General features: G+C 44.3%; 1 protein-coding gene and 1 long non-coding RNA gene across 2 annotated transcripts in view; one reads left to right on the top strand and one right to left on the bottom strand.

The window, feature by feature from the left end:
* The window catches only part of SNX18 (sorting nexin 18), a 29,394-nt gene extending 5,461 nt beyond the window's left edge, over positions 1-23,933 (bottom strand). Inside the window, exon 1 of the mRNA XM_047729800.1 lies at positions 22,107-23,933. Within this exon, the coding sequence (XP_047585756.1) occupies positions 22,107-23,727 (1,621 nt within the window). The 5' untranslated portion in view covers positions 23,728-23,933. The remainder of the gene's footprint in view (positions 1-22,106) is intronic.
* Positions 23,934-24,076: 143 nt separating this feature from the next.
* The window catches only part of LOC125100730 (uncharacterized), a 73,332-nt gene continuing 72,496 nt past the window's right edge, over positions 24,077-24,912 (top strand). The window contains exon 1 of the long non-coding RNA XR_007127633.1: positions 24,077-24,399. This is a non-coding gene — a long non-coding RNA (uncharacterized LOC125100730). The remainder of the gene's footprint in view (positions 24,400-24,912) is intronic.

Here is a 24,912-nt window from a genome sequence, read left to right as displayed (position 1 = left end):
TGTACATCCCAAAGGAGTCAATGGGAATTTAAGACGCATTTCCCCCCCAAGTATGAATTTACAAGTAACAAAAATGTTGCTACCTTCAAAGTCCCCAAAAGGCTCAGCTCTGGGGCAAGGATCTGAATTCGTTCAACAAACATTTATGGAAGATCTGATGTGTACAGAGCATATTGCTACAAGGAGATTCAAATATTTCAGCATTCAAGACCTCACCCCCCCCACCCCGTTCCTTCTTAAGGAAGCCACTTGGCAAAGCACACAGAGGACAGGCACACAATCAGGACATGAAGTGAAACAGAACCAGAAAGTACGTAATTCTGCATGGAAGTTAAATGGATCTTTCTCCAAGATAATAAGTAAAACTGTATCACAAGAGAAAATGCTCAGAGGACCTACTACATGCCAGACACTGGGCTAAGGACAAGGCTGGGAGTGGGAAGTGAGCAGGGAACAGGCATATATAAAAAGTAAATAGTAGCTTCCAAAAATAGTAATAATATATGCTAGACACTAGCTAAAATGTGTATGGAACTACAAAAGACCCTGAATAGCCAAAGCAATCTTGAAAAAGAACAAAGCTAGAAGTATCACAATTCCAGATTTCAAGATATACTAATACAAAGCTGTATTAATCAAAACAGTATGGTATTGGCACAAAAATAGACACATAGGTCAGTGGAACAGAATAGAGTCTAGATATAAACTCAAATTTTTATGGTCCATTATTACAAAGGAGGCAAGAATTTATAATGGGAAGAAAACAACAAACAGTGCTGGGAAAACAGGACAGCTATATGCAAAACAATGAAACTGGACCATTTTCATATACCATGAACAAAAATAAACCCAAAATGGATTAAAGACCTAAATGTGAGAAGTGAAACCATAAAATTCCTAGAAGAGAACACAGGCAGTAATTTCTTTGACATCAGTGGTAGACACTTTTTCTAGACATGTCTTTTCTGGCAAGGGAAACAAATGCAAAATTAAACTATTGGCACTACAGCATAATAAGAAGTTTTTGCACAGCAAAGGAAACTATCAACAAAAAGCCCACCTACAGAATCGGATATTTGCAAATGATACTTCTGATAAGAGGTTTTAATATCTAAAATATATAAAGGACTTCTACAACACCAAAAAACCAAAATAATCCAATTAAAAAAATGAGCAGAGGACCTGGACAGACATTTTCCCAAAGACAATATACAGAAGGCCAACAGATACATGAAAAGATGCTCAACATCACACATCATAAGAGGAAATGTAAATTAAAACTGAAATGAAATGAAATATCATTTTATATGTCAGAATGACTAAAATAAAAAAAAACACAAGAAATATCGAGTATTGGCGAGGATGTGGAGAAAAGGGAACTCTCATACACTGTTTGTTAGGAATGCAAAATTGTGTAGCTACTGTACAAAACAGTATGGAGATTCCTAAAAAAATTAAAAACAGAATTACCACATGATCCAGTAATTCCACTGTTGGGTATTTGCCCAAAGAAAATGAAAACACTAATTTGAAAAGATATATGCACCCTTATGTTTATTGCAGCATTACTTCCAATGGCCAAGATGTGGAAGCAACCTGAAAGTCCTTGACAGAATGGACTAAAAAGATGTGTGTGTACACACACACACACTTAGCCATAAAAATTAAATCTTGCCGTTTGCAACAACATGGATGGAGCAAGAAGGTATAATGCTAAGTAAAATAAGTGAGCCAGAGAGGCACAAATACCATATGCTCTCACTCATATGTGGAATTTAAGAAACAAAGGGAAAAAAGAAACAAACAAAACAGACTCTTAAATACAAAGAACAAACTGGTGGTTGCCAATTTGTTGGGGAGGTGGATGGGCTATGGGTAACACAGAGCAGTAAATAATGTACAGTATTGTTGAATCATTATACTGTACAGCTGACACTAATGTAACACTGTATGTTAATTATACTCGTGTGTGTGTGTGTGTGTGTGTGTGTGTGTGTGTGTATAGGCACTTGTCATATGCTATCACTGTCACTAACCCTACTGCAATTTTACAACAGACATTATTTTTACAAGAAAACTGGGAAAGCTACTCAACCTCTTTGAGTATCAAATTGGCCAGGTAACCAGATCAGATGTGGAGATGGAATGTGAATGCATTACTGACTTCAAAGCAAACACTATTTGGAAATATTTAGCAAAGAAACTGAAGCCTGAATGGGCAAAAAAGCCAGGCGGGCCTAGGTGAGCAGGGTGCTGAGGGATAAAAGCTGGGCAGCTGAGAATCAGCTTTGTCTTCCCCAAGGGCCTCCCCACATGCCCCATACTTGTGGCTGAGGCTCCGGCAGCAGCCTTCTCACCTTCCTCATCAAGTCCCTGGCTTCTATTTTGATACACAACTCAGAAGGCTTTGGGGGAACTATATAGGTTTTGAAAATTTCCCTTTAGAATCTTATTAATCTCACTGAATTCACTAACTGTGCCTTCTGTAGAGCAATTTAATATTCATAAGATGTCTGATTTTCTTGTCTTTGTAACAACAGGTAGGTGCCACAAAACAAAACACTGAAAAAGCAGCACGTACTTCATGATTTTGAAAAATATGAGCCCAAACGTACACAGAAGGGAAGGGGTGTCTTTCTCTGACCTGTCCTCTCTGCTTAGATCCTATTGAAAGATTATATAAGTTAAGAACTACAACCAAAAATAGTAACACACAATCACTTTAGGGACACAGAGGCTGATAGAGTTGGACATCCCAGCAAAAAAAATAGTTTATTTGCAAACAAGGAAGGACAGAACAAACCATTAAGGAGAGTAAGGACCCAAAGGCCAATTCCACTTGGAATTTTGGTTTAACCCACTTATTGCAATTCAAATCCATTAGCATAATATATCAGGATTACGGCAGCAGAGGAGATGTAAGAGATTTTTTTTTTAAAGAGACATAGTTCCTGTTTTGGGAGCTCAAATTATTTTTTAGGGTGACTTCCCTGCTGGAAACAATTAAGGACCTATACAAAACAGCATACGAATGTACTGAACAGCACACTTCAAAGGTACAAACTCTGGTAGAATAATGAGTCCCATGTATAAGGAGTTGTGAGATTGTACCATGAATTAAGAGCAAATTTTGAAACAAATTCCTTTTTAACTGAAATGTAGCTGAACTGATTTACTCCAGATCTGCTTTCAGAAAAAAGATGATTAACAACAAAACAAGCTGATGGCGAAATACTTTTCAAAAAAAAAATCATTAGGAGGGGGCACCTGGGTAGCTCAGTCGGTTAAGCCTCTGCCTTCGGCTCAGGTCATGATCCCAGGGTCCTGGGTTAGAGCCCTGCATCAGGTTCTCTGCTCAGCAGGGAGCCTGCTACCCCCTCTCCCTCTGCCTGCCTCTCTGCCAGCCTGTGATCACTCTCTCTCTGTTAAATAAATAAAATCTTTAAAAAAAAAAAATCATTAAGAGTTCCTCAATATATCTTGAATTGAAGTGACAGTGGCCCGGGTCCCTCTAGGAGCATACAGTTGCTGGTTGTTAAAGTTCAGGATGACAGCAACATCCTAAGCCAATTAAAAAATACATGTTATACAAAAATAACATGTTATAAAAAAAATATTTTGCAAAGTTTTTTTTTAAAAATATTATTTCCTTTAAGAATAAGGCCATTTTAGGGGCGCCTGGGTGGCTCAGTGGGTTAAGCCGCTGCCTTCAGCTCAGGTCATGATCTCAGGGTCCTGGGATCAAGTCCCGCATCGGGCTCTCTGCTCAGCAGGGAGCCTGCTTCCCTCTCTCTCTCTCTCTGCCTGCCTCCCCGTCTACTTGTGATCTCTCTCTGTCAAATAAATAAATAAAATCTTAAAAAAAAAAAAAAGAATAAGGCCATTTTGGCTTTAAATATTCATCTCACAACCCTCCAGCTAGTTTTTCCATTTACCTTTTAACACCTGGGAAGAGTTTAGTGTGATTTCTTTCTTTCGAGAAAGATAAAGTCCAATCATTTAGTAGGCTACTTATAGAAGGTAACCAACTGACTAGTTTACTGCCTAGGAGGAAACGGAAAAGAAGTGATAGCTTTAAAAAGCTCAAGCTGTCCATCTGAACAAATCGCAAGGGTGCTTCAGCTCTTGGGGTGTGACAAACAGAACTACTTTCTGGGGTTCCCCAGAAGCTTCTGTCTACCCTCCCTCCGCCCACTGTGCTTCTAAACCCTGAGTTCTGTCAAGATGAGCATGGAAACAGATTTCTCCCACAAAAATGGTATTATCAACACTGGTGGGATGTAAATGACATAGTATTATTAGAACTAGAATTTGGGTTTTGTCATAGGCGGCTGTGTTCCCACAGTTCATGTGGCAATTCTCAAAGTGGGAATTATCTGCATGTGTTTCTACATGTCACACACTCATATTTAAGAAAGGCAGAGACAGATTTTCAATCAGGTTTAGCCTCTAAGGAGTGAGAGGCTGGAGAGAAAAAAATATTGGGACAGAGTTCGATCAGTACACACTTGCTACTTTTAGGATGGCTTTAAAAATTAACGTGTAGCTGCCTGAGAAACGAGCAGAGGTCTGGAACCAGCCGCAGAGCTGGAACAAGGCATTACGGCATCATCTAAGCATTCTCTCAGCTGCACGGTTTCTTACCAAACCCAAGAGGAGTGTAAATAAAAGTCAAAAACGTTGCCCAGAATCTAAAGAACAAAGGGAACACACATTTTTATCATGGAATAAATACAAAAACAGGCAAAAGTTTTCTAAATCCATACTTTTTAAGTGGCTGATTTAGGAGGACTCTGCCTCCTGCCGGCCCCTCCCTTCAGAAACAGCGTCCTGCCACATGGCCTTCAAAATAGAAAAAGGAAATGAAAGAACACAGCAGAGAAATGACTCCCGAAAGCTGAAGGTCCAGAGTGGTCACTGCTGGATTAAACAAGAGCTCCCGCAATACTCACGGGTAGGACAATTTAAAATTGGTGTGATGAGAGAGAAAATCATTTTAGAATGGAACTATAAGTATACAACTATGAAAGTGTTTCTTGGACTAATGGGCAGACATTGGGTAGTGCGCATCTGGAATGATACATGAACTAAGATTTTATTATGAAAAGAAAACACTAGCAAGGATTGAACTCTGAGATTAAATAAGAAGGGGCTGACAACAGTGCAGCATGAATACATTCTTCTTCATAAAATAAATAGCCGAGAGAAGGGTAACATTTCTGGTTTAGAGGAAGAGAAACCTGTAAGAAGGTAATACATGAAACAGTGCAGCCTCCCCAAGTTATGCAACTGAAAATACATTCTTCTATTTGAAGTACAGGAAAAAGTAGGATTGATAGGGAGGCAATATATTTCAACCATTCCCCATGACTGTGCTCCCCAACGGGCAACAGGAGCCCAGCCCAGGACCCCAGGGCCCCAGGCTGAGTCCAGCACACTTCAGTTGCTTTTCTACCTCAGGGATCTGCAGAAGGAGGCAGAAAGGAACAAAAAGGCTTATGGGTTAAGAATGAACTTTCGGTTGGGCACTTAATTTATTAAATAAGCTGGGTGAATTATTAGAGTCACTGCACAAAACAGAAAGTTCACTGAGGAACTAATAACCCTAAGACTTTATTCCAAAAGGAGCAGCAGGAACCCAAGGACTTTCTTCTCCTCGCTCCAGCCCTGACAAGACACCCACTGGAGAAATCAGTGGGGCTGATTCTGAGGTGACAAGGGGAGAGGTGGTCCCCAGAGTTTCCATGAGTGTTGCTATTGTCTTAAGAGCCGAAAGGGCCTTACAAGAGTTTCTCTCCATCTTACAAATAAGAGGCTAAGTGCCTCGTCCAGAGTACCACAGCTTGTGCAGCGCTGGCGGTACAGTGGTGAGCGTGGCTGCCATTCGAAGTACCACAGCGACTTCGGGACAAAGAGCTCCCCATCCCACCTGCCAGCCAGTCCTGCCACTTTCCATTTAACACTCCCTGAAGGGCCTCTGCTCCACTCTGTTGAAGAGGGTCCCTTCTTTTCCACAGTGGGAGCCATAACATGAAAACTAAACCAGTATTTTCACTTTGCTTTAGGACCTGTTATTAACAATCTCCTGGACGTCTTCGGCCTTGTTCAAGTTGACTCTGCACATGCAAAATTCCTTCCTAACAGGTTCATTTTTATACTTACTGACACTGTCCAGGTGCAACGAAAGGTACTCTGCCCAACTGCCTCATCACTACCCCAAGCTCCACAGAACTCACGTCTTAAATCCAAACCCACCACCCCCATTTTCTTTGGATCTTTCCAATGGCAGCCATCTTACACAGTTTTAAAGCAGGCTCAGGGTGCAAAGAGCCAGGCACGAAATAACTACGTACTGGTTCATAATCCACATATGCTCAGTCTGAGGGATAATTATGCATGCTTCCAAAGAATGCAAAGTAATTACAACTAAGGAATTTAATCGCATACAGGGTTCATTCCTATTACAACTTTAAAGGACTCAAATTCATTTTATAGAATAATTATGATCCAGGAAGCCAGTACCATTTTCAAAAGCATCCTATTTTTTACATAGCATTAAATTACCTCCATCAGTAAAAACTGTCATGTAGTCAGTTAGCATGTATCAAGAGCCCACAGCCCACTGAACTAGGTGCACCAGCAAACGCAGTCAGTCACACTATACCGTATCATCTTCTTCTGATTTACAGACAGAATCACTTTCCTGGACACTTCTGACCCAGCAAAATGGGACAGGGTAATAAAACCTCTCAAATGCTGTGCTGCTTCAGGCATTTTAACCAGGGAGAGCCTTCAACTCAGTTGAAGTTGTGTGGCCTCCTTTCAGCTTCCTTCTTTATGTCCCTCTCTTCTACCCTCCCCCACCACCCCGGCCCTACCCCGGCTGGGGCTTGCTGGCTGCTCCAACTGCTCCCACCTCCAGCCATGGCCAGTGTCGGCACCTGAACTTTGCCTTCCTTCCTTCAACCAAATCTCTTATGCTCAGTAGGCTCTGTCCCTCCTAGACCAATTATACAAAAGGCCTAGTCACTAAGCAACAGGGATCCAAAGGCTACATTTTCTCCCTTTAAAAAAAAAAAAAAAAAAAAAAGAAGAAGGAAAAAAAACCCAGCACTTTATTTAATTTTGAAATCATGAATGTGGCAAAAACATTAACTAGACTTTGTCTTCCCAGGGCCATGTCCTAGAAAACCCGAAGCCATGATGTAAGGGACAGAACAGGAGGTGGGCTGAAAGGCAACAGAGCTGAGTAGAAGTTGCCCAAGAATGGACTAGGCCTGTTTTTCTTCATTCCCTCCTACACAGAAAATGCTGAAAGAAAATGCTAATTTGGTCAATGTGACCAATTTGCTCCTATCCCCTCATCACTGGTTCCCACACCCTCTGGTCCTGCTAATTCCCCATTAACCTCTGCCCCTCCCCTTTCCTTCCTCCCTTTTGGTCTCCACCCACCCACTGGTTGATTACTCTTTCCCCTCTCTGCTCCAATATTTACTTTTCTATATTTTTTGAGTAAAACATCTCAAAAAAACAAAGGCCAACATCCATTTCACAGAGACAGGCAAAATGGCTGTCCATCCAGGCAAAACAGTCATACATGAATCACACATACTGTGTAAGCCAGTGCTCTGCACTTTACGTGTCTCATTTCCTTCTCTTTAACCTCAAAAGGAAAACAATTACCATTTCCATTTTCGGAGGCAGAAAGTAAAGTTGAGGGATGGTAAATCACTTTACTGAAGATGTCCTGTGGCATGGGAACCAGGTCTACCTAGCTTCCAACTCAGGTAGTTGGCTCCCTTGTCCTTGGCCCAATGAAGCTGCCCCATCCATCATGTCCACGCCCCTCAGAGGAGCCCCAAGGCTACACACCCATGACAGGCTCCTCCGAAGCCTCATCTTGGATATAAGCAACCCAAGATCCACCTCCCTCCAGGCTCTCAAATCTCTGTTCCTGCATCAAGTCATACCCCAGGGGCTCCGGTTTGGACCACATTAATAAACTCTGGGGGTGCCAATAGGAATACTGAACTCAAGTCAGTGAAAGCAATTTTTTTGAAGGGACTACAGGTCACTAAAGTCAAGAATTATCAAAATTCAAAGGTAAAATTAATGTAAAATTTACTTTCAATTCATAAATAAACAGGAAAGAGAACTTTTGAGTAATTTTAAAAAGGAGGGAAGAGGGTCAGATACAAGGATAATAAACTGGAAAAAGAAAAAAAGATATTGGTTGCTGGATGATATAAAAGTTAATCATTTAAAGAACTCTGGCCTTGGGGCACCTGTGTGGCTCAGTGGGTTAAGCCTCTGACTTCAGCTCAGGTCATCATCTCAGGGTCCTAGAATGGAGCCCGCATTGGGCTCTCTGCTCAGTAGGGAGCCTGTCTCCCTCCTCTCTCTGCCTACTTGTGATCTCTCTCTCTCTGTGTCAAATAAATTTTAAAAACTTAAAAAAAAAAAAAAAGAACTCAGGCTTGGTTGGGTCCAGAAGACAGACTAAGTGGTAGTATGCTCCTGGTAAAAGCCTCCTTCCGTCCTGAGGAAGCTGCCCTTCCAGTTCCAGTCAGCAATCACCAGATGTCTAAGGGCAAGAATGACAATATAAACGAAAGCCACTCACTTGAGTGTATCACATGGTATACCGTTCGATTACTTTTACTCTCCATGCACATGCATGCCCACACCACACCTTATTCCAAAAATGAGGGAAACTGCATGATTCTATCTCTTGTGGCTTATTTGGTAGAATAGGCTGTTCTTTGCAAGGAAATTTTATATAAAGTTTCTTGTGTTTTGGCTTATACTGAATATTAAATATGTATTAAAGTTACTAGGGTGATGCAGTCAAGAGGACTCCGTAAACACAGTATGTTTTTACTTCAGAAGAGCCTGGATACAAAGGTGAAAATGTTTATTTGCCTATGGCCATGCAAATACAAAGACTTTAAAATTTGAGAACAGGAAAAGAAAAAGATGTATCATTTCTTAAAGATTTTATACCCATAGAATCCTAATAAAATGAGGTAGAAAGGATATCCTTGAAAACCATATACAAAAAATACTTTTTAAACTTTTTAAAACAACCAAATTTGTAAAATAAAGTCCACATAATGGTTTAGATTCAAAGAACACACTTGATGTGGCTCATGATCCCTAATTTCCTAATTCTTCTTAATTTCTCCATTCTTCTGTTAGCTGACAGCCGTGAGTGGATACTGGTCCCAGTCGAGCAGAGTTAGGGATGTTGGCCAGCTGCCAGCACTTTGGGTTCAGACGAACTGTGACATACAACAAAACCTATCTGAACCAAAGAGAAGAGTGAACTTTGGAAACTGCCTTTAAGTTTCTTTTTTTTCTAGGAAGATAAAGGAAGACCTGTACTATAACATCTAACGGAAGCGGATGAACAGACAGGCCGCTCTCCCCGGGGCTGGAGAGGGAGGTGGCCCCAGCTCCGCTGGGAAAGCAGGGAGCCATAAGCCACCCCCCTCTCCCCCCGCTCCGAGGCCAGGTCCTGGATGGTACGAGTGCTTTTGAGAGCGCCACAGTCAACACTGCTCTTAGGAGAGTATTTTCAAAAACTAGATCTCTTGCTTTCAAGTATTTTTCCCTAACAAGGTCTAGTTTTTAACTTTAGAATTGTAATTGTAAAGCTGGGTATTATAAACTACCACTTAAGCTGTGGGGGGAGCCCCATAGCATTTGTTATCATCCTTGTGGCACCAGCTGTGGCCACTATGACTGTGTGAAAGGTGAAATGAGACAGGGTCACTTCTGTCAAGGGGTTTTAAGCCACGAAGAAGCTGGGCGATCTGTATGTCCTCATGTCCTCACTGCGTGGGGCCAAGAACTTGTGAACTGGTCCAAGAGACCAGTGTCCCGGATTCAGCCCAAACACCTGCAGTTGCCACAGTGAGACTTTGCTGGGTGACAGTCTTAGAAACCAATTATATTCAGCCCAGCCTTTAGTTTTCTGCCACCAACACCAATCGAAATTCTTTGTATGCAACGTATATAAGCATTCCCTTTTGATTAAAAATCCCTTTATTTTGTTCCCTCGGAGGCACTAGTTGGGCTTCTGCCCAAATCTGTGTTCACAGAACTGTACTCCTGAGACCCCAAATAAATGCTTTTGATTTCAGCTCAGCCTCTTTCTTCAGTTGACAACTAGTACTTCACAGCACTTTACTATCACTAAGCTCTGGGGACAATTCCAAAATCAGCTGCTTCAAATTTAAGAACACCTCTGACCCTGGGGTTTTCCTGCTTCTTCACGCAGGTAGTGACCAGGTTTCCAGGGGTGATGAGTCTTCACTCCAGCTGTATCTGGGCTTCCCCGAACTAGACCATAAATATATCATTTTTAAAAAAGACCTGAAACACATGTCATAAAACAAAAAAACTTACAGAGGACCCATGCTGACACCCACTTTTATTTAAAGTTGTCTCACTGCGGACAGTAAGTAGCTTTTGTGATTTTCACAAATGTCAATATAACTACATACAATAAAGGACCCGAAAATAGGATTACTAAGACTCTCTTCAGCCCTGTTTCGTATCCTTCCTTGTAATCTGCTCCACTTCTTAACCTGCCTATTTCTCTTCCTGGCATCATTACTTTCTGTCACCAAATTTAATACCTGGAAGGGAACTCTAGACTCCTCAGGAGAGCCACTCCTCACCAAGTCTGGCCACTCTACTTGGCAGGTATCTCAAGTTTACCTGCTTACTTTCCAAAGCAACCCTTCTGCCTGGATGACCTGGTCTACTCCAGTGACCCTCTCATCTCCACACTCAGCCAAGAGGAAGAAGCTTCCAGAAGCCCTAGCCCTGGGGCCAGGCTGCACATGGGGACACCTCCAAGAGCCCGCAGTTAAGTTTCTGTGGCTCACCTCCCATCTGCAAAATGGGGATAATGAGAATATTTACCTCAAACTCTCCTATGAGGCTTAAATGGATATGATGAATATAAACAGGGAGCATCATGCCTGGCACATGCTAAGCCCTCAAAATACGTATTTTTACATGACTCAGATGTCACTCTTCAGTTTCACACCTTTAATGGCTGTTGCTGTCCATAGAATAAAAAATTTTCTAGCAGTCATGCTGATTGTAACATAAAGAATATCGGGTTTAAATCAAGGCAAGAAATGAACTCAAATTCTGGCTCTTATTAGCCATGCAATCCTGAAATGCACTTAACTTCTGGGAGCCTCAGTTTTCAAGGTATCACATGGGAAGAATACCCCTTTGGGGAAGTTAACAGCTGTACTGGGCTGAATAGTATCCCCCCCATTCACATCTACCTACAGCCTGTGACTGTGACCTTAGCTGGAAAAATAGTCTTTGCACATATAATTGGTTTAGGTGAGGTCATACACAGGCCAAGAACAGCAAGGATGGCGGGCAACCCCCAGAGGCTGGAAGAGGTATGGGAGGATCTCCCTAGAAGCTTTATATGGAGTGTGGCTGTGCTAACACCTTCATTTCGAACTTCTAGCTTCCAGAACAATAAGAAAATAAATTTGTTTTTTAAGCCACCCAGCTTGTGGCAATTTGTTATAGCAGCCCCAAGAACCCAATACAATAGCTAATACTCAATGCTTCCAAGTATTCGGCATGCAAAATGATGACTCCATATTATACTTGAGGAAACTGGTTACAAAGTGAAACTGGTGGGAACTCCATGCCCCTTGGGTATAGGGGGCACGTCTTCATGCCCACTCCTAAATGGAATCAGACACAGTGTATGTAGCTGCCCACAACACTGCTACTCACAGTAAGGACTCCAAAGTGGTAGCAGTGGCTATTGCTACTCATACTCTGGCTCCCAAAACTGCCTGACCTCCAAGTCAAGGGTAAACAAACATCTTCCTTAGGGGTAAGATAGTAAATATTTGAAGTTTTGCACGTCAAGGCAAAATTGAGGCTTTTATACCCAGTGAAAATGGAATAATTCAGAAAGGTAAAAGCCAGTCTTAGCTCAAGTGCTGTCAACAGGCACACGGGTGGGTTTGGCCTGCAGACCCCTGCTCTATCTCCCAGTACCTCTGTTGGGAGCTCCAGTCTCTCGTCTGCTGTTCATCTTATTCTTCTCCCCGTCCCTTACCACACTCCTGTAGGCAAATACCCCTTCCGGCTCCCCTCCCCAACCCAACAGACACAGCCTCAGTTTAGGATTTCATGTCTTGCCTGAATCACTCAAGAGCCTCCGATCTCACCTCACCCTGAGCCTCCCTTTACACCTGTCACCAGGACCTGTCCATCTAAAGTGTAGGCCTGAGTGTGTCAGTACCCTGTTTGATCTTCCATGCTGCTCCCCTCCATCCCCTCCAGCAGCTGCTGCAAACAGCTGCAAACAGGGCCACAACAAAATCCCACGGGAGCTCGTCCAAGATCACCAATGTACAGGCCACATGCCCCCAACATTCTGATTAGAGGGTGGGGCCCAATTTACAGCTGTAACCACTCCAGAGCTGAATCTGAGAGGCAGCCAGGATTTCATCCCTGATTTTTATACATGATCCATTCTGCCCGCTAGGCAAACTTCCAGTTTGTTTCTTTTTATTTTTTGTTTGTTTGTTTTCAAAAATGCTCTCAGAGTAAGACTGGGAGAAGCCACCCCTGCACTCTCCCCTCTCCCCATAGCTGATGACACCCACCATGGCACATGCCCATGACTGCATGTGTCATACTGTATGGTGACCAAGCTACTCACTTGTCAGCCAGGCTCGGTGACCTGGGCACTGTAGGAATGTATCAGCTATTACATGCTCATTCTAAAGCATTTCCAAGATCAAGAATGCACTTTCTATTTTCCTCTGAGAAGTCAAAACTATGACCATCTTTCAAAGGCAAAAAAACAAATGCTACCCACCCAAGCCCCTAACACAGCTGACAATGACTCTTCATCCTCTGGATGCCCATGCACTCTTACCACAGACACTAAGTTAACTCGACCTCTTATCTCCCAATTCTCTGTACAGACATCCTACTTCCGTTATAGAACTGACCCTTCTGTGAGGGCAGGCACCCCCTGCTCAACACCTAAGCTCAGGGCTTTGTGTACCCAAGTCATTCAAGAAGATGAAACGTACTCTCTCTACATCTTGTGCTTGGAATTAATCAAAAGGGTCTCCAATAATGAAAGCTTACCAAAGAGGAAAACAGTTTATATATGCAAGTTTAAGCATCAAGAATCAATATAAAGTGAAATCATGAGGTATATAAAATTAATTTTTCTGGCATATAAAATAAAGCATTTTTAAACTTTCTCTCTTCTCTCCAATAAGTTTTGGAAATTTACTTCAAAGATATGTAAGTTTAAGACTTTTAAATCACTTTCACATTAATTAATGACTTCACCTATAAAATATATCCAGATCCTATCTTTGTTTCCTACATTCTTTTATAAACTCCAGTATCCATCATCACATGAATAGAAAAACACATTCTCTAATAGAAAACACCTATTTCAAAATCAAAAAGTACTTATCGAGTGGCTGCTTTTCTCATTTAACAAGCATGCCTTAAGCATTTACTATGCACATACAAAATAGTGGAGCTACATACCAGAGGAACATAAAAACATGACCCCACACACTACCCACTAACCAAACGATGTATACTGTTTGGCACACCAGTGAGCATTCCACCAGCCATGACTACTTGGAAAGGACTGGGCTCCGAGTAGAAAACTCTGAGAAGGAAACTTGATCTAAGGCTTAACTGTCTGTGTATGTTGGGAGGGGGGGCTGTCAACAAAGGTAGGAGCCCATTAATCTAAAAGGATGGAACTCAAGTCCTGATTCCCATCCCTACCTCTCTTCCACTCACAGCCTTCCTCATTTCAGTGGATGGAAACTCCATTCATACGGTTGGTCAAGCCAAAAACTGCAGAGTTTAAAAAAACAACAACAACAAAACTGCAAAGTTCCCCTTGATGACTTGTCTTTCTCTTACATGCCCCATCAGATCCCTTAGGAAAACCTGATGATTCCACCTTTAAAATATATGCAGACTGGGATCCCTCCTTGCCATCTCCATAGTCTCCACTCTAGTCTGCTTCTACTGTCTCTCACCTGGATTATTAGGGTAGTTTCCTACTGGCTCTCTGCTGCTACCTTTGACACCCTACCTCCTCTTCATTCTATTGTCAACACAGCAACTGTATTAAGTTTGCTAAAAGGTCCAGGTGGATGTCGTTCCTTGGCTCAAAAGCCTGTCATGGCTCCCACCTCTCCAGGGCTTTTACTCTCAGTCCTGACAATGACCTACAAAGCCCTACTAAGTGGACCTTCCAAGACCTTATCTCCTACCCAGATTCTCTTAGCTCCAATCACCTGGCGTTCTACTACCTAGAAGAACACACCCACCTTAGTGCCTCTGCTCTAGGGGTATTCTCTGCCTGAAAGACTCTCCCCCCAGACATCTGTTTGGCTAACTCCCTCACCCCTTCCACGTTTCCACTTAAATCTCACCTTCTTAATGAGACCTATGTTGATCATCCTTTTTCATACTTCATTCTGCCTCCCCATGCCCTCTTGCCCTGCTTCACATTTACGCTTTCCACTACCACATACGTGATAATGTACTCACTATGTTTGTTTTTCCTTGTGTCTCCACCCTGCTCACACGTAAGCTCCACAAGGGCGGTGATCTTTGTTTTGTCCAACGATGCAACCCGAGCATCTTTAATAGTGCCCAATTTGAATAAAATCAGATTTATCTCTCAGAGGATCCTCTGAAAAAATCTAATGATCTTGGCTCTCCTCCCTAACTGCTGTCTCCCTATCTGCCAAACAATACAAAGAATTTCTTCATCAGCAAAGTCCAATTACAGTGAGAGATTAAAAATAATTCTAAGAAAAGGACAAGTGAAGTAACACTTGTTCACAGTAATGTTTAATCAAGCTACAAAAACAAGATTATCAATACAAGACTGTTTCTATTTTTGGAGAGGAGATAGTATTTAGAATTCGAAGTGAAGTGCATCTTGTAGGAGGGAAAGCCCATCGCAATTTCTCTCTCTGGTGGCGCTACTAATGACAGCCCTCCTTTGGGTCAGAGAGAGATGTCCAGTTGTCCACCACACCTCAGCTTCCGAACACCTGAGCTCTGACCAGCAGGAAGGTGGCCAGGTAGTCACCACTTTTACACTCATAGCTCCTGGTGGGGTAAGCCCTCAATGCATGTTTGTTGATCTGAAACAAAAGTTCACGAATGTTCTTTCACATCAACTTGTCAGTTGCCGATATCAACTGATAAAGGATGTTCATGCTCCCATATTACAAAAATCACATAAACAGATAGAATGCTATTGAAACCAGCATGAACCAATGTCTAAATGTTCATCGTATACTGTCCTAAGTATTTTATTTTCAATGTATGGATGTTGCTGGTTTTTTTTTTTAAAAGTCAATCAACAAATGATACTTAGGAGATCATGAATCTCATATTTACGGACAAGGGAACTGAAGCTCAGAAATGTCAAAGTGATTTGTGCAACGATACAGGTAATTTAAAGAAAGGGAACAGCTAGCGACAGGAGAAAATTTACACAATCCCTTAACGTGGAGAACACACAGTGACTCTAAATAACTCTGGCATTTCTATCTGTTATCATCCTTCTGGTGTGCAGTACATGCTAGCCATGTTAGAATACAATATTTAACCACTATACCAATGACTTATTGGGTTTTGATACTTTTGCCTGCAATTCTGGTGGTAAAAGGCTACCAGGATGGAAGATAAGATTACTGGAATTGTCTTTTAAAGAAGAGTTCTTCCGATTTTAAAAATATCTTTCTACTTTTCAAAATCAAGCATTTAGTGAGTAACTACTGAGAACCAGGACATTTAATCCTCAGTGTGACCTTATGAGGAAGCATGCCCACTTTACCAACAAGAAAACGGAGACTTACCGAGGTTAAAGTAACTTGTCCAAAGCTCCTCTCACAACGACACAGTGGTCCCCAGATTCCACAGAGGCCCACAGGGAGGAGACTCTGAACATGAGGCTCTTGGTTTAACATGAATCACCTTTGTTTGTGGAGCTAAGCTCCCCTGTCAGAGTCAGGCCAGCACCATCTCTTCTGCGTAGCCTTGGGAGGGCTCTCAGCAAGCTGGCACATGGCTTCTCTGCCACCAGTCAAAGACTCAGTGAGGATCACAGTCCTGCCTATCCCCCCTCCACATGTGAATCTGGCTTGTGCTCTGTAAGTGAAAGGTGACAGATAGGACAGGTCCTCTGAGTACAGTCTCTCCAAACAAGATCTAAGCACTACTGTGCCATTTTATTTGAGATAATCATGTAGTCTGTGGTATCACAGTTCCATAAATAGTGAATTAAATCAAACTTCATATTAAACTCTGATTTTAAAATACTCTGAAACAATAAAGCAATAAATTTTTAGTCAGCCTGAAGAAAAAATTTAATTTAAGGGAATTGTCATGTTTATCAGGGAACTGACACCTTCTCACAGAACTTCTTCATTCTTTAGGTTCTGCCTTCCTGTTTGAAAATCTCAAGATGGGGGCGCCTGGGTGGCTCAGTGGGTTAAAGCCTCTGCCTTCAGCTCAGGTCATGATCCCAGGGTCCTGGGATGGAGCCCCACATTGGGCTCTCTGCTCAGCAGGGAACCTGCTTCCCCCTCCCACCCCTCTCTGCCTGTCTCTCTGCCTACTTGTGATCTCTGTCTGTCAAATAAATAAATAAAATCTTTAAAAAAAGAAAATCTTAAGATGACCGGACAGGAACCTGTGGGACGACATTTCCCAACAAAGGGGAGCTTTAACTGAGCCCAAGAGTTACCTGAGGAACATGAGTGGGAGCACAGGTACCTGCCTCTTTTTTATTCTGTTGTGATCAGCCTAACAGGCTAAGATTCCTCAGTGTGATTTCAAGAAGAATTCATGGCTCAAAAAAGAAGTCTGAGAAACCAATGACGGTGATTATGAGCAGTATCCCCACCTAGCTTCATGACCAAGACTGTCTGTCGCTGGTCACACTGACGTTTTAACCAAAGAACTCAGTCATCTCTTTCAAAAGCCCCAAAGGTAACCTCATTTTCATTAAGAAAATACAGATAGGGACAAAGGTTACAGCTAGAACTGAGGTCTCCTTTAAAAATAGCTAGAGGTTGGGATGCCTGGGTGGCTCAGTCCGTTAAGCCGGTGCCTTCGGCTCAGGTCATGATCCCACAGTGTTGGGATCCAGTCCCACATCAGGCTGCTTGCTCGGCGGGGAGTCTGCGTCTCCCTCTGCCCCTCCCCCTACTTGTGCTCTCCCTCGTGCGTGTGTGCACACTCTTCTCTCTGACAAATGGATAAATAAAATCTTTAAAAAAAAAAACAGATCGAGATAGAAGTATGGGAGAGGAGAAACGGGTTCAATTAAGGCGGAGCTAAAACAAAACAAAACAAAACAAAAAAAATGAAGGACCTCAATTGCTAGCCCAGAGGTTTCAAAATAAGGACAAGTTTGTAAACAGCCCGCTTATTAGACCTTTTCTCTGTATTCCTGGCACCACCCTCTCGGGTCTATTTTTAGTCACAGAAGAATGGGGAGCAGACAGGGAAGGGCTAACTGTGGCCCAGCCCTACCTTGGGTACCCTGCCAGGACTCTAGCTATCTTTAATGAATGTCTGAGGGACAGAAGACGGACCCTACACGTGGTAAAAGAAGCACAACGGTGAAACTCTACCCCAAAGAACGGACAGGCCCACAACTGGTGTACCATGCCTGATGTCCCTGGGCTGTGTTTTGTTGAAAAGAAGGCTCCATCTGGAACATTTAGAGAGGGCAAAGTGGAAACCCGGCATATTTAATTTAGGAGTACAAAAAACAGGACTGCCTGTTTGTTTACCTAGTTTTGCCACCCTGCTTCACAGACTCACACTACATTTTATCAACAAATCACTTTCACATGGCCTATACATTTTCTCAGGAATAAAGAAGTTTCCTTTTAAGAGACTCCCTTCTGCTATGTAGTCCACATTCCTAAATAAAGATAAAACTAACATTTCTCATCACCCCACATTTAAAGTCTTTCCCTTTCACGATATTCCCCAGGAGAAAAACCTAAAGCTTTTAAAACACAACAGCTCACTGCCATCCAGATTAAGCTTTATTAAGTATTAGAGATTAATCATATCTTTGGAACAAAACTGAATAACCTAAGAAACTGATAGTGAAATCAATTCTATGTACTACCCCAAACTGGCCAACATCAGCATTCTAAAGGCATACTACAGGCAGGGATGATAAACAGGAGGAGATAAAATGCTACCATTTCAAAAAAAAGAAAATCAGACCACAGGGTTACAAAGCTTGGCAGTGACAGACATGTGACTAGTCAGGAATCAATGAACTATCTGTGAACAAAGAATTTAAGGGACTCCTGTTAAGACAGAGGAAAGTATGAATAAAATTCAAACAGCTTCTGAATTCCCATCTACTATACTTCATACTATAGCAAACTGCCTTCTTCCTACACTCAATTCCATTAACCAAAATAGGTCTGTTTATCTAAGACTCCATGAGGTGATGAAAAAATAAAAATCCTAGCATTCTCTTTCAGCTAAAGAAACCATATGGCTTTCTTTGCTTCTGCAGAACGTACTTACACTTAAACCATTATTAAGTTTAAGCAACGGTTTTAGTACTGAGTATAGTCAGAAAAAAGCCAGTCGACCACATTTAAGGGTACATGTGTTCTGGAGCTGGTTCCTCACCAGACTCAGACGACCTTTCTGAAACCAGCTGTATTTTCTGAATAAATGATGAAGGCAAAATGCAAAGCAGATGAACACCCTCACGCCGCAGAAATATTAGTCACTGGGTGAATGCCTGGGACATTCTGTAGAAAGGGGTCTGGCAGGGCCTGCTTCCCCTCCCAGCTTTTATTACTTAAGCCCATGTAGAAAGGAGGTGATGCCATGAGATGACCAAGTGAAAAGAAAACTATCTGGAGAGTATGTACAAAGATTGTCAACTGTTGGAGAAATCTGACAGGACTGGTAGTTGAACTACAGCAGAACCTTCAGCAGTGATGAAATGGACTCTTCTGCATCTGTTGTCCAACGTGGTAGCCACTAGCTACAAAGCACATGAAATACAGCTAATGTGATTAAGGAACTGAATTACATTATTTTATTTTAATTAACTTACATTCAAGTGGTCAGATGTGGCTCACAGACCCAGCATCGAAGAGCACAGGTTTAGAACACTGGAAACGCTGACCACAGCAATCTCCCAGATAAGAAAAAAGCTCAGAGGAGACTAATGTTCCTATCCTTTCCCCCAGGAATTAAGGGGAAAAAAACTTAATTAGCTCCCCTTCTTAACTGTGTTAGTCATTAAAAAGCACTATCTAATCATTTCTGTCTCATCTGAATGTGGACCTAACATATGGTAGAACACATAAAATGCAGAAGTACTGAAACTGCTTTTTCTCTTCCTGTAAACAATGAGAACTTAAGAGCTGAAATAATTATTTTGGATTTTCTCCCTAAATTGAAATGTAAACTTTGAACCAAATACTTACACAAAAGATAGCTTAAGCTTCTTACAGATTTTTTTATCATTTTTTTCATTTTGCTTTCCTCTCAAAAGTCATGGTAAAAATCTTTCATATGATTACACTTTGAGACCTTGGAAAAAAACAAACCTGTCAACAAAATCCCCAAGTGCTCAGACAAAAAAAGATTCATTCCAATAGCAACTGTGTAGTTAAGTCGGGGTGGGAGGGGGAAGCTGCTCTTTACAACCACAAGTTCTGAATACTCAGAACATGTTCAAAAAGCTTTAGCTTAACTTAAGAGATCTGTTCCATCTGTAGTCCTAAAAATCGCCAACACTAGCATCCATCCTTGATAATAACTGGTTGCAGGCAAATCCTTTCAGCCTTAGGCATTGCACACTATAGCTTTAAAATGGCAAGTACATTCTAAAGACATGTCATCTAGGGACACACACTCCCTGTACATTATACACTAAGGCTACAGCAGAAAAAACTATACTTAACATTAACTGATTTTCTTTTTGAACTTCCTAAAGATTTTGTTTAGTGCCCCTGAATCTGTTTAAACAACATAAAATGATACAGGCTTTAATGAAGTTTTTCAAATCCCAAGAAATAGAAAACAATTTTAGTTCTAGGATTTAAAAATAATAATAATAAGCAAACTACACAGTTTAATAAACTACAAAATCTACTGCTTAAACTCAAAATCGACCTTAGAACAAACACCATACCTTTTCTAATCAATAGTTCCAAAAGCAGGACACTTGACAAGGCTGTGTGTGGTCTAAGTGACAGTGAAGTCAGTGAATGAACAGAAGCAGCCCAGTAGCAGCCAGTCACCTGTGTCTGCCTGCAGATGTCTGTACCTGTCTCCACCCTTTCAACTATTTACCAACTATTTGCATAAACTCACAAAATATGTAAAAAGGCAGCATGGGCCCAGGTTGATACAACACAATGGTATTTAAATATAAGGTCTTGTATTTAAAGGCTCAAAGAGTCAGTCCCACCCACCAGCACCAGCCAAAAAAGTCAAGGAGTCACAGCAATTTACACACAAAAAGGCAAGAGGAATGCAGCTGCAGGTTCAGTACCCTTGCTCAAACATCGAATTCCATCTCAGACTGCATTTACAAAATGTAAATTGCCAAGAAAGTTACTACTTTCTACCAAAATTAGTACCGCAGATGCTTCAAGATGCTGCATTGTAGCAGGGCCAACACACTCAAGGCTTTGGAAGGACCCCCCCCACCCCCTTGGTAATACCAGTCCAACACCTGGAAGTGGGAGGAGAATAGCAGAGAGAAAGGAAGCAAAACTGCTGTCTCCAAAAGTGGAAAGGGCTAATGTGTGGATGAGGAATAGACTTACTTTGTGTGGTTCCAGCGAAGAGAAAGACAAACAAGAGAGGCAAATTTTAGTTCAGTGCAAGGAAGAGTATATCAAAGATCAGAGTTGTTCATAATTGGACTGGCCCACCTAGAAAGGCAGTGAGCACCTCCTTACTGAAGGCCAAACTTTGGATCAAAAACCTCTTTGTGATCCAAAGAGGTTTCCACCATCACAGGAAGTTAGACTAGGTAACTCCCTCCCTCCTCCCACACCCACACTGAACAGGACATTCACAGGCCAAGACCACCTCCCTAACTCCAACTCCTCCCAGTTCTCTCACTCCAGGCTTTACAGCTCTAATTCATTTTCAAAGAGGAACAAAAAAACCTCCAAATTTTAGCGCTTTAACAGAAGTTAGAGACACTAACAACTACTAATCAAACAAGCTCTGACAGTTGGGCAGCTCACTCACTGGAATACAGAAGCACCACCCTCAGACATGATATTCACATTCTGTGCATTCTTTGTAGTTTCCCACATCATTTTCCTAAATAATACTCTTTAAATTTAGTTAACAGACTCCAAACTCAAAATGACTGAACTTAAAAGGATTAATTTTCTTCAAACTTCCTGCAGTGAGAGTGAGCCACTCACCTCATTCTACAAAGGCTGCAAGCAAGGAGCCTACACCGGACATTTTTAAACTGCCCCGGCTAGAACCTCAGAGAAGTGATTCTAATTTCTCCATCAAGCCAGGGACTGAGAGGTGTGGAAGGCAGAAATAGGACTTACCTTACCTTGCAGATATCCGACCTTTATTTGCAGATATCCATCCTTCCCCATTATTTCCGTGCTTCCTGAAACCCATCACTAAGTCACCCCACAGTGTTCAAATGGATGCCTAACAGGGTTTGGGTCCTCTTCTAATTGTACCCTAGGCACAAGATTACAGATCCCAGAAGCTCGTTACCCAACTATTCAAACTCTAAAATGATAGCACCGTCATAAGAAGTACTCTCAGAACTTTCTCTGAAGAGTAACCCACTCCCTGTCTGGAAATACTTTGAGGCAGCTACCTGCCCACAATCCCTCATACACTCAGAAAAAGAGGCCAGCTGTCCACATCCCTGTTTGATTCCCAACCTGTAGAACAGTCTGAAACAGATTAGGGTACCTCTGTCCAAATCATCCCTTTCAGCCTCAACAACATATTCCAGACCATCTGCTCTAACGGCCAGGCTTTACCTTTCTGAACGTGAATGATGTCGGGGAAGTTGGCCAGGTGCCCCTGATACAGCGCTAACAGGTCCATGACCGGGTCCAGGTCCTGCCTGGGCTGCTCGGCAAAGAGCTCGCCGATGGCGTCGTAGGCATCTCCGGTGAAGGCGATGGCCTGGTTCAGGCCGACAGAGAAGGCCTGCTGGTCCAGCTCGAAGGCCTGGCTGAGGCCGCGGAAGGACTGGCCCACCTTCTGATACTCCTTCTTGAAGCCTGTCACCTGCTTGCGCGCGAACTCGTTGGCCGTGTGGTTGAGCTGCAGCGCGCTGTCGTCCATCTTCTTGGTGAAGCACTTGAAGCCGTCAATCTTGCTCTCCACCTCCTGCAGGTCGAGGGCGGCGGCGGGGGGAGTGCTCAGAGTCAGGAAGAAGTTGGCGCCCACCATCTCGTCTTTCTCGGCCTTCCGCTTGCCCTGTTTCCAGGCCTTCTCGTCCGTGCTGCTGGGACAGGTCAGAAAGTGCTGGAAAACGTCGCACTGCGCCAGCACCGGGTGGCTGGCCATGTGGTTCATCCACCAGATCAGGCCCTTCCTGCGCTTGGAGATGAAGTCCTCCTCGAAGCGGCCAGTGGCCTGCTTCTCGGGCAGGTGCGGCACCGAGATGACGGGGAACTTCTCGGCCAGGCGCGCGTATAGCCAGTCGAAGTGCTTGTAGCGCCGGTGTACCGGCACCTGCGTGTGCGTGGGGACCAGTTTGTAGGAAATGTAGCTCTTCATGCCCTTGAACTTGGTCTGTTTGGTGGGATCGTCGATGGTGCACTGGAAGGGGTAAGGGTTCTCCTGCCATTCGGGACCGTAGGGCCCCAGCACCACACACAGCTTGTCCCCATCCTTCACGAAGCCAGACGCTTCGCCCAGCACGAAGGCCTCGCCGCCTGACTTGACGAAAGTGGAGAAGCGGTTGAGGTTGCGGCTTACAGTGGCCGAGCTCTTGGCCCCCGACGGATGGTGCTGCGGGGGGGCCGAGCCGCCGCGGGACCCCAGCGACAGGTCGGAGCGCGTGGACAGACGGTAGCGGCTGGCCGCGCCGCCCGCGGACGATGAGCCGTCTAGGTCCGGGTACGCGCCACTGCCCAGCGCGCCCGGCTCGTCGGCCACCGTGGAGCTGTCGTCCCACTCGTCGTCCCAGTCATCGTCGCTGCCCTGGCTGGCCTGGTAGCCACCGCCGTAGAGCTGCTGAGGCGACGGCTGCAGGGCGCCCCCGCCGTACGGGTAGCCCGCGGCCGGCGGCTGGAAGGTGCTCGGCGGCGGCGCCTGCTGCGGTTGCAGCAGCGGCTGGAAGGCGTCGGGCGGCGGCTTGAAGGAGGCGGGCGGCGCGGCGGGCAGGGGATCGAAGCCGCCAGGCGGGACGTTGGCGTAGCGAGCCGGGGCTCCCGGGCCGCCGTCGCCCGCCGGGCCAGGCTCCGGGGCGCGGATCACCTGCACGTACGAGGCTGGGAAGAGGCCACGGTCGCCGCGGCTGTTGACCCCCTCGAGCCAGCCCTCGATGTCCTGTTCGCTGCACAGGCTCAGCACCTCGTGCTCCCGCAGCGAAATCTCACCCGGGTTCTCCGACCTAAAGTCGTACAGCGCCCGGGCGCGCAGCGCCATGGTCCCGGGGCCCCGGCGGGCGGCCCCCGACTCCCTACGCCGCGAGCCCGGGGCCCGCTCGAGGGGTCCGCGGTGTCTCCCGCGCCCCGGCGCGCGGAACGGAGCCCAAAAGACAGCGCGCAGCCCCGCGCCCCGGCCCGCCGGTCGCGCCCTCCGCGCCGCTCAGCTCGCAGCGCCGACTGCCTTGCTGGGCCGCCACCGCCGCCGCCGGCTGGGGGCGGGGCCCGCGGCCTCCCACGTACCCAGCTGCGCTAATCCACGGCCGAGAGCCGCGCGCCAGTCGAGAGCAAGCGATGGCCGAGCCGCCGCACACGCCGGCAGGGCCCACTCCGCGGCCGCCACTGCCCCCTCCAGGCCGGCGCCGCGCCGTCAGGCGCCGGGTGAAGGTTTCCACTCAGAAACCTTGTGTGGGAATTGTTTGGGCTCTTAGATTAAAAAAATGTATCCTAGAAAGATTAATAGTCGCATTCCCGACAAACGTTCCTACTCTGAGTGCTCAGTGAGTGCTTCTAGAATAATTTAGCCACACATCTAATGAAGGATTTTCAGTGGATATTAGCGACAGCACCAAGAAGAAAAACAAGATGCCTGTGCCCGGCGCTGTCCGCTCCTTTTCATCTTCCACCCGCTGGAACCTTCTGGCAAGAAGGGGAGGAGGATGACTCGAGCAAAGTAAGGAAGGTGTTGTGCTTGACAAATTAAGAGGCTACGGGCGGTAGAGAGGGTGGGAGGAGGTGTCGGTGTAGGAGAGTTTACAGTATATAAGTGGGCACGGGGAGCTGGCATTTTGAATGTGTCCCTTCTCCTCCCCGAGACCATTTAGCTCAGGGGATGAGAGAGAGCTTTCAGTTCGGAGTCAGGCTGTTGGGTTCGAGTCTGCCTTCTGACACCACCTAGGTTATGACCTTGAGCAAGTCACTTGTACCTCCCTCCTGGGGTGGTTGTGGGATTCGATAATCATGTAGTCCCTAATTTACAGATGAGGAAAATGAAAGGGAGAGATTAATACATGGCAGATACTCTACAATGGGGAGTACAGTTCAGGTGTTTGCTGCCGCTCTTGCTAATGTTACTGTTATTTGGGAAGGCAAAAACCCTGTCCTTCGTAAACAGAATAGGGATCCTAAAATCACAGTCCCACAGCATATGCACCCGAAGGGACCCCCGTGTTCACACCTGACTCCT

This window comes from Lutra lutra, chromosome 5, assembly GCF_902655055.1.
Source record: "Lutra lutra chromosome 5, mLutLut1.2, whole genome shotgun sequence".
NCBI classification, from domain to species: domain Eukaryota; kingdom Metazoa; phylum Chordata; class Mammalia; order Carnivora; family Mustelidae; genus Lutra; species Lutra lutra.
The sequence above is the reverse complement of the archived record's forward strand: the minus strand, read 5'-3'. Positions and strand labels throughout refer to the sequence as shown.